The following is a 16203-nucleotide window of genomic DNA, read 5'->3' as shown; positions in this document are numbered from 1 at the left end:
TCATACATCATTGCACAATGGTGCCATTGTGCAAAAAGCTGTTCTACTTGTGAGCTTGTAGATCTGCTCTTTTCAATATTTCCAAACGTTTTCTAAACGTTTGCTGACAATGAAATGCCCCAAATAGAGATTGATTGTGTAATGAATTTATTGATTATTACCTTTTTCAGCCTTAGTGCACATTCTCACTCTGGTGATCAGGTGCAGGGCAAACAGAGCATCAGCATACAAATTGAGCAAACAAAAATAGAATCCACACACTGTTGTGTTATTAGCTGCTGCTGTTTAGTGCAGATCAACATTTCCATCCCTAAAGGATCTTCATCAGGATGTGCCGGTGTATGATTTACATCCTTTAGGGATCCCAAGTTGATCTGCAATAAACAGTGGGTGCTAACAACAGTGTTCCGACTCAAGCTCTCAACTTATTATGGATGCAATGCATTGTGAGCTTTTCTGCTATTTTCGCCACCATCGTGCGACGGAGCATGAATTAGTCTTAAGTATGACAGAGCAGCGTGATGTCAGGAGAACGTTCTATTGAAATGTGCTTTTAACCAGTTTTCTCTCATAACATAAGTCAGTCTTTGAGAAAGCGTTCTAACGCTGAATCCACACCAGCAGAGAGGAGCAAATGTAAATAGGGGAGCTGTGGTCCAGCGAGAGCTCTGCTGCTCTGAGCGGCTCCATCCAGACAGCAGAGCACAGAGGCAGGGAGGAGAAGTGCAGACCAGTGGTTCTCTCTTTTAATTTAATGGACCTCCAGTTTGGTATGCATTAGGCACTGATCCCCATAACTCTGACAGTGTACACACATTAGGACACGAGTTACAGAACTGATCCATTTGGTTCCTAACTATCAATCATTTTGCTGCCAATCCATTGGAACCCCCCTCAAGGACGCCCGGGAGTCCCTGGACCTCGCCCTGAGAACCACTGATATAGATGCTAGTTGCTCATCTTGTTTGGCAGCTTGTTTGCAAATTATATACATTTTAGGTAAGACAATGAAGACATAGGCCGAGTTTTTGCTCATTCTTTATTACTTTCACATCTACAACTGCTAGTATCAATATTAGGTATACAGTAGTATCCTTCTTTCCATCTCTCAAGTGGTGTCAAGTGTGTACGCCGCCCTAGACCATGCCTACTTCACGCACGCTCTCTGTCTTGCCGCACTGCGGCAGAGGCAATGTTGAACTTTTCTCAATTTTCCACACAGCGCTTTGCTTGGTTCTACCTCACGGTGGCCTCTTTCCTCATGGTGGGGAAAACAGCGAGCGCTGGCTCCATCGATCCTCGCTGCTTTCTCAGAAAGCGGAAACGCAATACCCACTGCTGGTCTGAATTCAGTGTTCTAAAGAAAAGATGCTCACCCCTTTAGGGAGCATCCGTGAACTGGAGAGAGTGGTTGGCAGGATGTATTCATCATAATAACATGGACCATATCGTCACTGTCGGGCACAACCTCTTATCTCCATCTTTTTGGCCGACTTGATCATACTACAGCGTCACACAAAAGTCTCAAAATTAGCAGATCCACAAGCGGCACGAAGCGGCGTGTTTTGAGCTTGTTGATCTGCTACTTTTGAATTTGAATCCTGAAAAGTAAATTTTTTGGACACATGAGGTTTCCAATTATTCACAATAGTCTTCCATTGAGCTACGATTGTACTTTTACTTGAGTAATCTTACTTCTACCTGAGTAATAATTAAATTAACAGTACATCTACTCGAGTGGGATACTCTAGTACTCTTTTTTTCCACCCATGATTATGTGCAGCTGTGCTTGAGGCTTCGGTTTACCTCAGTTGCCATGCCAACCACACCCCGGCTCTATGCGAGCACACCTCAGCCCCTCTGTCATTTAATTTGTGTCTCTACAGAAGACATCCTCAGCCTGTAAGCCACAGCGTAATTGGCGAACTCCCAAGACTTGTATGATAAAACAACATTGATATAAAAAATAATCACACCATGTGACGTGAGGGGCGCTCTTAGACACTATGATGTAAAATTCTCCATTCATTGTCAATGGGAATTTAATGTTTGTTTAAGACAAAGTTTGTGGACGGTAACCAAAAGCTGCATGTACCTCAAAAATAAGAATATTAAAACAATTCCTTAGTTAATACACTGAACATGTTTTCATTGTGATAGTGAACACAGATCATTATAATTCGTGCTCTGAAAAATGCAAGCGGCATGTCAGATAGGTGGGCCGCAAATGCTTTTGTGTGAAGTGGGGGGCCCTGATCCAGAATGATCCAGATTGGTAACCACTGCTCAAGATCCTTCATTTTGAAAAATTCACATTCATTTGTACACTCTCAGAGTTATAAATGGATAAAACTAAACACTGCGGATGTTTGTGTGTACACCTGCTCTATCTATGTGTTTTACACTGTCCTTGGTGCATACTTGATTGCGTGCCGCAGACCCGGACCGTTAAACACGGGATTGGACCTATAATCCTTCCATCACTTTAAGCTTCCGCTTCTTTTATCTCACGGCCAGCGAACGCCGCGCTGCAGTGGACGCCGCGCGCACGTGATCTTTATGCGCGGCCTGTCCTCTGCACCGCTGCTGCTGCTTCCCTTTAACAGCAGACCCCGTTCTGTTTTAACACCTCCTCATGCAGGCTGTAAACCTTGTACGTACGTCTAAAACCGTTGCTTTTCAGGAACTGGAAAAAATAACCTGTAGTCCAATGGATCTGTCATTAATTATTATTTAGTCACATGTTCGTGTTAATGCTTTTCATTGGTTCAATATTTCTAAACCCCAGTCTAAACCATTTCCCCCATTTTCAAAACCTTTCCAAAATGGGGAAAATAGCGGATCTACAAGCTGACAATGTGTCACATGGCGACGTCACCACGTCTTGAGCTAGTAGATGGGCTATATTGTGTGTGATGTTGTTGTCACAGTGTCACACAGGCAGGGCATTCATTTAGGGGGGAAACAGAAATATGCAGATACAAGGTTTCTGCCAGACAACAACAATGTGTGATGTGAATGAATGGATGTGTTCGTATAGGGGGGAGTTTGATCCTTGTTTCCTTTTCCATCCAATCAGGACGCTCCTCTCTCTTCCCTATCGACGACAATCTCCTTGACGACGGCCACGGCAACCAGGGTGTTCCCGGGGTGCTGGGCTCCCCTAACTGCTACCCGCACCAGAACGGCGAGCGCATCGAGCGCTTCTCGCGCAAGGTGTTTGTGGGCGGCCTGCCCCCAGACATAGATGAAGGTGAGAGGAGACGTTCTGATTGTGATGATGATTCTGATTAGTGATTATTGAAATTAAATGTTTAAATAACATGTCAGTAATGGAAGGTCTTGTTTTGACCGCTGGATAAACATTTTAATTGTTCATAAATAATAATCCATAGATTAATTGGTTATGAAAATAATTAGTGGTAGTCAATGTTAGATCTTCTTAGCTATTGTATGACACTCTCTCTCTTTGTCTTCCATCGTCATTAAGATGAGATCACCTCTAGTTTCCGTCGTTTCGGTCACCTGGTGGTGGACTGGCCTCACAAAGCAGAGAGCAAGTCCTACTTTCCCCCTAAAGGTAGGTTTGTCTTCTAAATATAGCAGAAATTGACCAGAAGTGTCCCCAAATGTCATGCTAGGTATACTGCTCTCAAAACCAGGAGGCGGCCTTTTTTCCGACAGCATTCTAGCCGACAGGGCAACGATCCGATCCGCAGCGGGGGGACATTCGCTGCGATGCGAAAAAGCGATGGTCCGACATGCGCTGCTCCCGTGCTTGCGGTTAGGGTTAGGTTAGGATTGAGGTTTCGGATCAATATGCTGTCGGAAAAAAGACCTGCACCCCTCAAAACCCACCTCTTCAATATATTTTTAAAGTTTTTTCATAATGCCATACATGACACTGTACCATCACACAAAACCGTCAAAAGTAGAAAAGCTCGAAACACGGTGTGATGTGAAACGACATTTGAGCATGTAGATCTGCTACTTTTGTTGTTTTTGAATTTTAATTTTGAAAAATAACAGTTTTGGACACATTGAGGTTTCCGGAAAAGTATCTGTATCGGCCCTTATTTGTCATATCGGTTCATATCGGTATTGGCGAATATGCCAGTCTAACCACTGATCCGACACAGGGGTAATGGGTTGACACTATGGCAGGTAAATAAAATGTTGGGGCATGTGGAGTTTGCTTTCGAGTTGCCCAAACTGCAAGTGCACAACACTGCACATATGAGTGCAGAGTCTGCTATAAACACAACACGTGATATATAGCTAGATAGCTATAAGCAACACGAGACCACAACACTGGTATTCGGTATCGGTATCAGTATCGGCTAACACAGAAAATGTGGTATTGGGATCGGATCTGGAACGGGACATCCCTAGTTTGAAATATGTAGACATGAAGAAACTATTGGTCAGTTATTATTGTATTAATAAATAAATAATCACCCAGCACTGTGATGTTGCAGCTGCTCGCCTCCTGTAATAATAAATTACATATTAAATGTATTGTCTGATTGCACCTGCTCCTGTGATGTTGAAAACACATGCCTGAAAATGTATTCTGGATATACTCCAGACATGTGTGATACAGTACATTGTACATCGGTCACAGTACAGTATATAGGAACCAGGTATTTTCTATTTTGGATATATTTTTGGCACCAAAACACATACCAAACGAAATTACATACTGTACAGTTACAGAGCATACCGTGGCTGTCAGGCAGAAACCTAACCTTAACCCTATTGCCATCATTTCAAGTCCACAGTTTTGGACATACAAGGTTTCAGCGACAATAATACAGCATGTCTTGAAAATAGATAGATGGATTAAAGCCGCCACGACTGATATCAGTCATTGGGATTCCATAGAAGTCAGCTTATCTTGCACCAAAAATCTGCAAGCTTACAATGCGTCGCTTACACAGATTGTGTAAGCTTGTAGTTATTCATTATTGGTTATTCATTACTTATTTTCAGATAAACAAGTATTTGTTTACCCCCCCCCCCCCCCCCCTTAGCAACAGAAACGTCTCTGCTTCTGCATGTGATGTGACAGACAATGCCATTTTTATTTTATTCCTCATTAAAGATGCCATTGCCTGGCCCTGTATCTCAAATAGTCAAATAAAGGTTTGATTAAGGAATATAATATTTGTATTCTTTCTGTACATTAGAGAAAAGTAGATTTTTATCTAAGACATTGAGCGAAATTAAGATTCTCAGATAACAAAACAAAACGCTGCTTATCAACTAAGTGGTTAATCGATTGACGATAAGGTTATCAATGATCAATGAATGAACTAATGGATAATTCCCATCCCTACAGGCTACGCCTTCCTGCTCTTCCAGGAGGAGAGCTCAGTGCAGGCTCTGATCGAGGCCTGTATGGAGGAGGACGGCAAGCTGTACCTGTGTGTCTCCAGTCCCACCATCAAGGACAAACCTGTGAGTCCCCCCCCCCCCCCCCTGTGCTGTGCTGATTACAACCTTCTGTTTACACGTGGATGTTTATTTCATGTCAACCTTTTGGTTGCCTGGTGTGTTGTCCTCACACATTTGGTAAGTGTTTGTTCACAAAGCCTAAAGAAAACACAAACAGATGTAATTTTGGTTTATATGTGCCAATAATGTTCAATGCTAAATACACAATAAACTGTCATGACGGTGCCCTAGTGTTGATTTGATTGATTTGACTGACTGACTGACTGACTGACTGACTCAGACAGACAGACAGACAGACAGACAGACAGACAGACAGACAGACAGACAGACAGACAGACAGACAGTGTTGTTTTGAAGAGAGTGGTGAATGGTAATATAACTGAACCTATATCATGTTTGTCTGCAGGTCCAGATAAGACCCTGGAACCTCAGTGACAGTGACTTTGTGATGGACGGCTCCCAGCCCCTCGACCCCCGCAAAACCATCTTTGTGGGAGGAGTGCCTCGCCCCCTGAGAGCAAGTAAATACACCTGGTTTAAAAAATAACTACTTTATGCATTATAGTGGCTGAGGACAGGTAGAGCAGTGTTCTCAAACTATTTATTTATTTCAAGGACCCTCAGTTTGATATGCAAAGTACCCCCATGACATTTGATACCCTTTTTTTAACTCTGGGATCCCGATCTACGCTATAAAATCCTAACTCTTGGAACTCTTGGTTCCATTTGTTCCTTTTCCACGGTTATGTTCTTTTTTTCCCACCACATTTTTTAACCAAGTAAATTGGGTCAGATCCCTAAAAGATGGTTCGGAACGGGAAACCAAAAAGACTTGTTCTTGCCCTGAAGTGGGAACCAAAGTGAATAAACCTTCATAAAGAACGGAACCAGTTCTAGAAACAAAGTTCTTTCGGTGGAAAAGGGGCCCCAGAGTTACAGAACAGAGGAAAAGAATTGCGTGATATTTTAAAATGGCTGGAAGTCAAGTCGTGATTGTCCTGACCTAAAACCTGACTCACGTTTGATCGAATGTCCACGACAGTTTGGCAGCTAGTGGCTAAGCAAACACTGCAGAAAGGGCCTATCATTTGATATATTTAAAGTTGTTCTTTGAATATGCTATTGATCCTGTTTTTGTTTTATTCCTGGGTGTTCACGGTAAAATTAACCTAATTTAGAAATATAATTTACGTTGCTTTATCATCTCCTTATTGTATCCGCAGAGATGTCCTTATCTTGTCAATACAGCAGGTTAAATTAGTGTGAATGGATCGCACAAAATACATGTTCCCAGTGTGTAAGGCGCTTTAAATCTAACTCAAGTTAGAAGCTTTGTCACTACCCCATTTTTCTATTTTTTATTTTATCTATAGATGGTATTTTTCAGTCTGAACAGCATGGATTCTAGGATTGTGCTGCTCTCTGTTCTTTCACAGCATGAACTGTGAGATGTGTTGAAAGTCCTTCCACCAATGCAATTATACTGACTCTTCTTATTTCTCTACCTCACCTCTCTCCTCTTCCTTCTTTCTCCTGCTCTATGGTCCTCTCTGTCTGTCTGTCTGTCTGTCTGTCTGTCTGTCTGTCTGTCTGTCTGTCTGTCTGTCTGTCTGTCTGTCTGTCTGTCTGTCTGTCTGTCTGGCTAGTTGAGCTGGCCATGATAATGGACCGTCTCTACGGAGGCGTGTGCTACGCTGGAATCGACACCGACCCGGAGCTCAAGTACCCCAAGGGGGCGGGCCGTGTGGCCTTCTCAAATCAGCAGAGTTACATCGCTGCCATCAGCGCCAGATTTGTCCAACTGCAGCATGGAGACATTGACAAGAGGGTAGGTTCACCCTCCCTGCTTGTGTTAGCTTGTAGATCGACTATGGTTTATAAGGAAATATATATAATATATAATGCATATCGTTGCTTTTGGGCAGAAACCTCTTATCTCCATATTTAAACCTTTTGTAAATGAATGCCAGCGTCACACTAAAGTATCAAAAGTAGCAGATCCACAAGCTCGAAACGTGTCCATTCGCGCCACGCTTTGAGCTTGTGGATCTGCTATTTTTGCTATTTGAATTTGAATAGGCTAATATCATAACGTCCATCAACCAGTGTTTCACACAGGTTGATGGACACAAAGATTCATTATGCTATAGACACTAGAGGGCGCTACTGGATGCTGGATGCAGACCGTGTCATAATTCAAGATGGTGGCCGTGTTGCAAACAATTAATTATACAACTAAACTGTACACAAATTTGTTTCTGAAAACATGAGGAAAGAAAAAGGCAATGCAGTAAATTAATCTTGATTCATATCTGATAGTTATTACGTTATGGTCCGGGGTGACCTCCAGGTGGGTCCTGGTAGCTGGCATGCCCAAGTTGAGCACTCATAGCCGGGTAGAGGCAGTGAGGTTAGGGGCTGTGGTTGGTTGTAATGGTTCCAAAGCTACATGGAGTTCAACGCTGCTCTCCATCACTGGGATTGCCTGAAACCTGCACGGCACGTTACACCTCCCTGTCCTGTTTCACTTGGAAAAATCACACCCATGTGAAGTGAGCGGTGCCATTTCTTCATGATGTATGATGATTATGTATAGACCCACATGATCTCACATGACGGTAACCACTGTAACCATGCTGATACCGACTAATAAATACAGTGTTGGAGCAGTTAGCACTCAAAAACATCCTGATACAGAAGTTAGTACCTGGGAAAAGCTGCTTTATAGCTCGTATTGTATTTTTTCAGTCAACTGACAACTACGATAGACATTTTAATAAGGGACACGCGGCTTGGCGTTCCCTTATTTATATCCAAGAAAATAAAGGACGCCAGGAAAAAGTGACTGTATAGTATACAGTTCTTGCATATTAATATTAACCACTTGAAGCATCCATCCATATTCTGGGGGGAACCTTAGCCAAACAATAGCCGATCCACAAGTTCACACTATTTCAGTCAAAGTGATGAAAATACAGACAACTCAGGTCCAGTTTTACAAAGTCTAGAGGGTTAACTAAGTGGTTAACAATTATTATACTATATGCTAAGATGTGTGTCATTGATTTCATCATCATCCTTCAAGTGCCCTCGAGATCTGCGACACAAGCTGCTTCCACTGGTCTCTGTTGCTCATTGCCACACCAAGTTCATTCACAGTCAGTCCTGTGTCCCTACTCAGAACTTGAGAAGTCTTGTTCCTCTTGATGGGCAGGGTAGTCCGAAATGACCTGGTCTTTTGCTCTGTGGCAGTGTCCAGCAAAACGGAGTCTTCTTTCTGCCACAACAACTGAGATGGGGGGGGTGCCTCCATAAATCTGAGCTTTAGTGGGATGGTCCTTCCATGAGAGGTTCTGGACACGCATGAGGAGTCTTTTGTATGTTCCATCAAGACGATCCCCCAAAATAAGGAACAAATTAGGGACACGTCTTTTAATTTCCCTATTTCCAGGGTTGGCAGCCCTACTCATGCCCACGTCTCACTCACACCTCTAATCTCCTCAGGTGGAGGTCAAGCCGTATGTCCTGGACGACCAGCTGTGTGACGAGTGCCAGGGCGCGCGCTGCGGCGGCAAGTTTGCGCCCTTCTTCTGCGCCAACGTCACCTGCCTGCAGTACTACTGCGAGTTCTGCTGGGCCAACATCCACTCCCGAGCCGGCAGGGAGTTCCACAAGCCGCTGGTCAAAGAGGGCGCCGACCGCCCCCGACAGATTCACTTCCGCTGGAATTAGCCACGCCATGGATGGATACGCTGTCAGACGCGAAGGAATAAGAAGAAAGAAAAAAAAGAAGAAACCCTGGTTAACAGGAAAAAAGAGCATTGCTCTGCCTCTTACCCTAAGCTATCAGTATAATTGAGTATGTAACCCTAAACAGTATGTATATACGTATATCTCTATATCTTTTGTAGCAGCCAAAACACCACAAGCCTCAGTTTTTTCACCAAAACCTCCCCTATCACATCTCAGGCTCTGACAACTCGACGAATCTTTTTGTGGTACTTTAATGTTTTGTAAGAGGAGATTTGAAGAAAACAACAAACTAGAAGAACGAATCTAAAAAAAAAAAACGAAGAGATTGATTTTTGTAGGTTTTTTTAATTATTATTATTTTTGTAAGTGAGATTCAAAGTAGTACGAGAATGTTTTTTGCATGGGGGCAGCCTGTCTGTCTGTCTGTCTGTCTGTCAGTCTGTCTGTCTGCTGCTAGCCGCCCCGCAGTGTGTGTCGCGCGCACTCATGTCTGGGAAAATCTTGATTCTCTAAACTCGCCTGCTCCAGGTCATTAACCAAAGGTAGCAAAGATGGTAGGAAGCATTAAACCGATACTCTTCTGCCACAAAAAACAAACTCTTATTTTCTAACGTTGCTCTGTGCTCTTTCTCCTTGTTAGGGAGTTTATTGAGAGAAAAAAACATAAGATGCTAGGGTTACTTCTGCGCTCATACTGACCCATAAAATGTTACCTCAAAATATAGAATCTGGTTTGTATTAACTGTACATTTATAATTCCAAGCTACGTATATTAGAAGCTTTGCTGCTGTATTATCATATGTCGTTGCTGTCGGGCAGAAACCTTGTATCTCCACATTTCATATTTTTGTGTTTTTTCATCAAATTAGTGCACTATTTATTTTTCCTTCATTATATTTTTGTATTTATATTTAAAATCTACAAGCTCACAACACAGATTGGTTGAACGTTGATCAACTGGGTTTTATAAATATTTAACCAATGAAAAGCTTTAACAAGAGTTGGATCCATTGAAACACAAGTTCCTTTTTCCATTTCCTGGAAAAATAGCAGTTTTGGATGTACAATTTCCTCCCCCCTGACAGCAGTGACATATAGATATATAATATGAATATCTGAGTATATATGAGTAGACGTATAGGTGTTCTATTAATGCCATCTATAAACCAGGATCGTCAGAAATTAATTGCTGTCTGCACTCAATAACGTATGGCCCCCAATGCCATGAAAGAGTAAAATGTGAAAACGTTTAAAGTGCATGCTAGTTACATCCATAGACTTAGTTACAATTACACCATTTGCATGACGTAGGGTAAATGTTGACTAAATCACTTTGAGATTAATAAGAAAAAAAGAAACGAGAAAAAAAACCACTGAAGTCATTTATTTAAGACAACACATTAAATCCTACAGAGTCGCATGACTGACCATTAACAGATGCCTAAGAGAACATTATAAGTGAAGCGAATAAGTAAAATCAAACTTATTTAAACTTGCATGCATTGATGTTTATCTGTCGTTTACAACAACAAGCGATACTGGTTCTCCTGTAGACTAGTAGAGGCCAGTGTTTCGTGGCTCGTATGGCGGGAGAAAAAAAAAACAAGTGGAATTGTGTGGCGAAGTGGAGTGGTGTGGAGTGGTTCTGTGTCTTGTGTTGTCTCTGTGCTGTCGGTGTGACTGTGAACCCTTGTTATCGTGGACCGAGGTTCTAGTTTAGTTACAAACACATCGTCTAGAGGAGAAATAAAGCGAAACAGAAAAAAAAATGAAACGTCAAAATATTCCTTCACCTGCCTTCGCCCTTCCCTATCCTTTCTCCTGTATCGTTAACGGTGTTTGTTCTAATGTAGCGTAGTAGCCGGTAGCACACCAAATTCAAACAGCGAAAGACTTGATTGGCTTAAAAGATCAGGACTGGGAGACACTAACGCTTGATTTATACTATATCGTATGACGTGTCAGTCGCTGAAAATATCTGAACTAGATCGACTAGATCGTTAGATCAACTATTTCCGGGGACTGACATCGTCGTACGACAAAGTCTGAATCAGTCTTAATGTGCAATGTAGTATAGTGTAACAAGTGACGCTAGTTGGCCAATCAAACAGAGAGTTATTCCAATACTGTTATGGAGACGGACATGTGATGGACCTTCGTAGCATGATGTTCCTCTTGTCTCCAAACAGATTACTTCTTTTTAGTTACATGTAAAAACAATCAGGCGCTAGCCCTGCATGATGTTCTGGTTTCGGTTCTAAGCCCAGAGAGTGTGAAGAACCCCTCGTAACGCTGAGAAAAATAACTGATCGGATATGAATAACGCTTGTCTTTTATTTGTACACAGTTCATTTAACTCGAGTGTAAAGATAGACTCACAATTGTCTATTTCTACACTTTGGCAGTTAAATAGTCACTCTGGTTTTGACTGTGTTGGTTTGTTCTGGGGCTTTGTGGCCCCTTTGAAGTTGTCGCTCTTAAATAAGTACTCCCTTGGGGACAATCTCTCTTTGAGTAATGGATGCTGCTGGTTGGCCCCGGCAGTCCGTTCGGTACTGTACATGTGTGTATCTCTGCAGTATATTCCTAGTGTCTTTTGGCTCTTTTCCACTACAGCAACCAAGTGAACCGTGCCATGCCGTGCCGTGAAAAGCATTTCACGCCGGGTTCTGGATTTGTCTCCATATGTTACAGCTCGGTTTCAGATGAGGTTCTCAGAACCTAATTTGTGCCCTGCTCTGGCAGGAGTACAAGCCTGGAACCCAGATATTATACTTATGGCTGTGTTTCAAACAAAGAGAAAAAAGCAGAACTACTAGCTCACATAGCATGTCACAATGCAATGCATTGTGAGCTTTTAAATTGACTATTTTCTGTCTTTTATGAGGTGTTGCTTTTAGTACCTCCTCCTTCAGTGGTGGTTCTGGCTATAACGGAAAAGTAAACCAAAAACCTTTCTGAAATGTTCCAGCTTATTAATGGTTCGGGTTGTTCTTTTGTAGTTGAAAAGAACCATTTGTGATGGTGAGTCCCAAGCCCTGCCTCGTGGTCCAGCTGCAACTTGGTCCAGGCATCAAGCATATATTTATACTGTTACAAAACCATAGGTTACTAGTGTAACACTGGTTCTCTGAAGTAGCATGAGGAAGTGTCACACTATAAAAGTATAAAATGAATGCTACGAAAGAGAACCTTAGTGGAGATAAGCCTTTATTTATTTATTCACCTATTTAATTTATTTATAAAACATTTTTGTCAACATTTATACCCATCACTGGCCCTTCACTATCACCAGTGTCTAATGATATTTTAATGACACGTTATGCACTACGTTTCCTATATAATAATTTATATTCCCCCTTGATTTGTTTTAATTGCTGTTCACAGTTTCCACCCCAGCGGTTTGTTAAGTTCAATGCCGAGTTGTGTCGTGAGTCGTGACCCACTTTTTCCTCCGTGAGAAAATCACGGACTCCTACCTATAAGTTATACGTCTACGTATTTATATAATTCTACAGATGATTTATTGAATTGTTTTTTTATTTTTCCATGATTTCTATATTTAAGATATGTAGCGTGAAGCAGTGGTCTTAAGTTGTCCGTGTTCTCTGTGAATGGCACGCTTGTCCGGACTCCGGTGTTTTCTAATATTATTATTCGGAGGTAGTCGAGGCGTTTTAGGGACTGAAGCCTGGTTTATACTGTACTTGCCGTGTGACGGTGTTGTGCGCTAAATAATACAATAATTGACCTACAAGCTCAAAATCATATACATTTTGAACTTGTCAGGCTGTGTCACAGGGTTCTGTGTCACAGGGTTCTGTGACGCAGAACCCTGCGAATATTATCGTCGCCTGTTAACACTTGACTCGTGCTGTTTCTTTTTTGTGAGGGTTGTGTTCCGTTTTATATGTTTGAACACTGTTACTTTGTACTGTGCTGTGTCTTTGTTTTTGTAAAAAACAAACAAAAAAATAATCATATTTATTTCACTATTTTTGTAGACAAATAACTATTTGATTTTGATTGTATTTTTCTATTTAAATATTATATGTTTCTCCCCACACCCAACCCCACTCCACGCTACATTATGTCCAAAAAGCTAATGGTTCTGTTCAAAAACTAAGAATCGTATATCATTCATATTTCAGTAATATACGGAACATCTTATTTAGCTGTACAATTTGGTCAAACAGTTTTGGTTTTAGTACAATTACATGTTTAACCACTTAAGCCCTGTTTCAAAACTAGCTAAAATAGCTCCATGTACAAGCAGACAACAATGTTACGATGCGACATTTTGAGTGCTTGTATATGAGCTATTTTAGCTTGTTTTGACCATTTCTTCGCTTAAACGGCTCACCCCAAAAGTAGGGACGCCAGGTTGAAAGTGGATAATTTGAAGGAAGGAAAATATTGAAGGTTCTAGTATTTTTCATGGAAGACACTTGAGATTCCCCTCCCCTGCCCGTCCCCCCGTCCCGTCCCCCCCAGTCGCATCAAAGGCCCTCGCTGGCCGGTCCTCAATGATGCTCTGAAAACTTGAATATAATAACACATTTTGAAAGGCTGTCTAACCTCGAATCTGTGTTGTGACGTGCAATACTGTTTCTAATGTTTGTATAATAATAAAAAAAAAGAAGTTAAGAATTACAGTGTAAACCTTTTTAAATGCAGATTTTATTTTTTTCATTGCATATTTTGCAGATTTCTGATCCCACGGTGTCATTTTTTACTGTCAGAAAAAAGAACCCCCTTTTTTTCATTGCAACTATTTTTAAATCCAGATCTTTGTACTGATGTAAATGATTGTAGTTATTTTGAATAGTGTTTTGCTAACAAAAGGAGAGACTTTTTCATGCATATTTCTATTTCATTTCACTTTGTTTTATCCTGTATTTTTATTTCGTTTACTAGTAGCAGAGTTCTTGAATATTTTTTTTCATATTAAATGTCATTGGTATTATTTTGTAATTTTATGTGGAAATACAGTATATATAGTTTTAAGATGCTAATTGCTAAGATATTATTTTGAGTTGGAATTATTTTTAAAGCTAAATATTTGTAATATTATTGTTAAAGTAACTAATTTCTAAAGTTTGTGTATAGATTCACAAAAGCGGTTTATGAGGTGTTCAGATTGTAATTATTACTGAATGGTTCTTTGATATGCAAAATTAATATCATTGTTGATTTTTATTTTTGTTGGTTTTGTATTTAAATGGGGTGTTGATTACAAAGTTTTTGTTTTTCCTTTCACTTCCTGAATAAAGACCCATTCTGTTTGACACAACATGGCTGCCGCCTGGCTTTCCTGTTCTGGTGTTCAGCGCAGGCACACCTCGGCTTCCATGCATGGCCAAAAACCGCTGTCTGTCGGCATCTCTTCCTGGTTTTTAGACAGCTGGTGGATGGAAATGAATTCCACCCACACGGAATGCTGTGGAAAGTACATTTACTCATGCTACTCATGCATTTACTCATGCTAAAGCGTTTTAAAACACTTTTGGGGTAATTTTAACATCTACTCTGGCTGCTAGTTAGCCTGGGCACACTTGAACTTCCATGCGCGGCCAAAGGAAGCTGTCTTTTGCCTTCATTTCCGGGTTTTCAGACAGCTGGTGGATGGAAATGAAGCTCCACCCACGCAAGCTTTTCCGGGAATCTGGCCGACGTGGCAATCTGCCGTGTGGGTGGAGCTTCGTTTCCATCCACCAGCTGTCTAAAAGCCCGGAAATGACACAAAAGACAGCTTCATCTGTCCGCATGTAATCTTATTCTTAGGTGTGCCCAGACCATTTGTGTCTCAGACATTTTTTAAGTTGCTTGTTTCAATATTTATAGAGATTTGATAGACACACCCCCTTCCTTCATAAAACTATTGTAACTTCAAATTCCATTTTAACCGTGATAGACTCATTGAAAACACACGTTGGGGGGCACGGTGGCACAGTTGGTAGTGCTGTCCTAGCTAGAAGGTCCTGGGTTCGATTCCCGCTCGGGACGCTGTGTGTGCTGGCGGCGTGTTTCCTCCTCCGCGTCATCAGTGCCCATACCCGAATACCCGTACCCGGTTGGCGAAAGGGCCTTTCTGTGTGGAGTTTGCATGTTCTCCCCGTGTCCCCTAGTGTAGGTACCCTCACAAAAAACATGCAGTAATCCTGGTCACTAAACTGCCTCCCCCTGGCCAGCCGGGGCGCCTGATGGAGGGGAAAGGAACTGGTTGGAATAACGTATTCCTTCCACGCGCTACGTCCAACCAGGGAAACTCCCCCCTGTCAGGTGTAAAGGAGCAACTTGGACACTCAGGCATGAAGTTCAAGTCCGTTGCTCTCCCCTTGTCCCCCATATATAGGGACTAGGTTGGTGGAGGGTGTGTAGAGCCCAGGATCACAGATGATTGACACGGGTGAAAAATGGGTTACAAAATTGTGGGATAAAAAATATATATTTAAAAAAAGAAAACACACGTCCCTGGTTCCGGTGACTATTGTCATTCTAATGCGGGGGAGCTCTGTTCTTTTTATTATTATTATCACATAAAGTAATTAGCCTCACCTTCACCAGTTAAAACATTAAATGGGATGAACACATTACACAATTAAGAAGGCCAATTAAGTCACAAATAATCCTTCTCAAAATGTCTGGCCAAGAACTGAGTGTGTAGGATGAAGTCAGAGCTGCTGACATGTGAGATTAATTCTAAAAGCAGGCGTCGACGATAAACAGACCACTGTTACGGCCCTATGTGGCCTTAGTGTTGTTGTGGTTGTGTTTAATCCACTGTCAGTGTTTTTCAGTGCTGTATGACTGGAGGGTGGATTGGAGGAGTGGCCTAGTGTCTGGAGACACCTGGGCCTCATTTTTCAATCAACCAGCCACCAGTATAAAAGCCTGGGAGAAGCTCCTCGTCAGTCTTGCTATCTGTCACCTGTGCTGCTGAACCCAGTCTGTAGTGTCTGTAGGCTGTGTGCCTTACCTGCTTAGTTTGAG

At 41.8% G+C, this 16203-nt stretch overlaps 1 protein-coding gene across 3 annotated transcripts in view; it reads left to right on the top strand.

Moving 5' to 3' along the window:
* The window catches only part of cpeb2 (cytoplasmic polyadenylation element binding protein 2), a 29119-nt gene extending 17731 nt beyond the window's left edge, over positions 1–11388 (top strand). For all 3 annotated transcript variants that reach the window (XM_080769343.1, XM_080769344.1, XM_080769342.1), the window contains 6 exons: positions 3080–3253; positions 3491–3580; positions 5342–5460; positions 5864–5978; positions 7104–7285; positions 8962–11388. In XM_080769343.1, the coding sequence (XP_080625469.1) occupies positions 3080–3253; positions 3491–3580; positions 5342–5460; positions 5864–5978; positions 7104–7285; positions 8962–9189 (908 nt within the window). In that variant the 3' untranslated portion in view covers positions 9190–11388. The remainder of the gene's footprint in view (positions 1–3079; positions 3254–3490; positions 3581–5341; positions 5461–5863; positions 5979–7103; positions 7286–8961) is intronic.
* Positions 11389–16203: the final 4815 nt, after the last annotated feature.

Source organism: Protomyctophum bolini, assembly GCF_963924005.1.
Source record: "Protomyctophum bolini genome assembly, chromosome: 8".
Taxonomy (NCBI): domain Eukaryota; kingdom Metazoa; phylum Chordata; class Actinopteri; order Myctophiformes; family Myctophidae; genus Protomyctophum; species Protomyctophum bolini.
The sequence above is the reverse complement of the archived record's forward strand: the minus strand, read 5'-3'. Positions and strand labels throughout refer to the sequence as shown.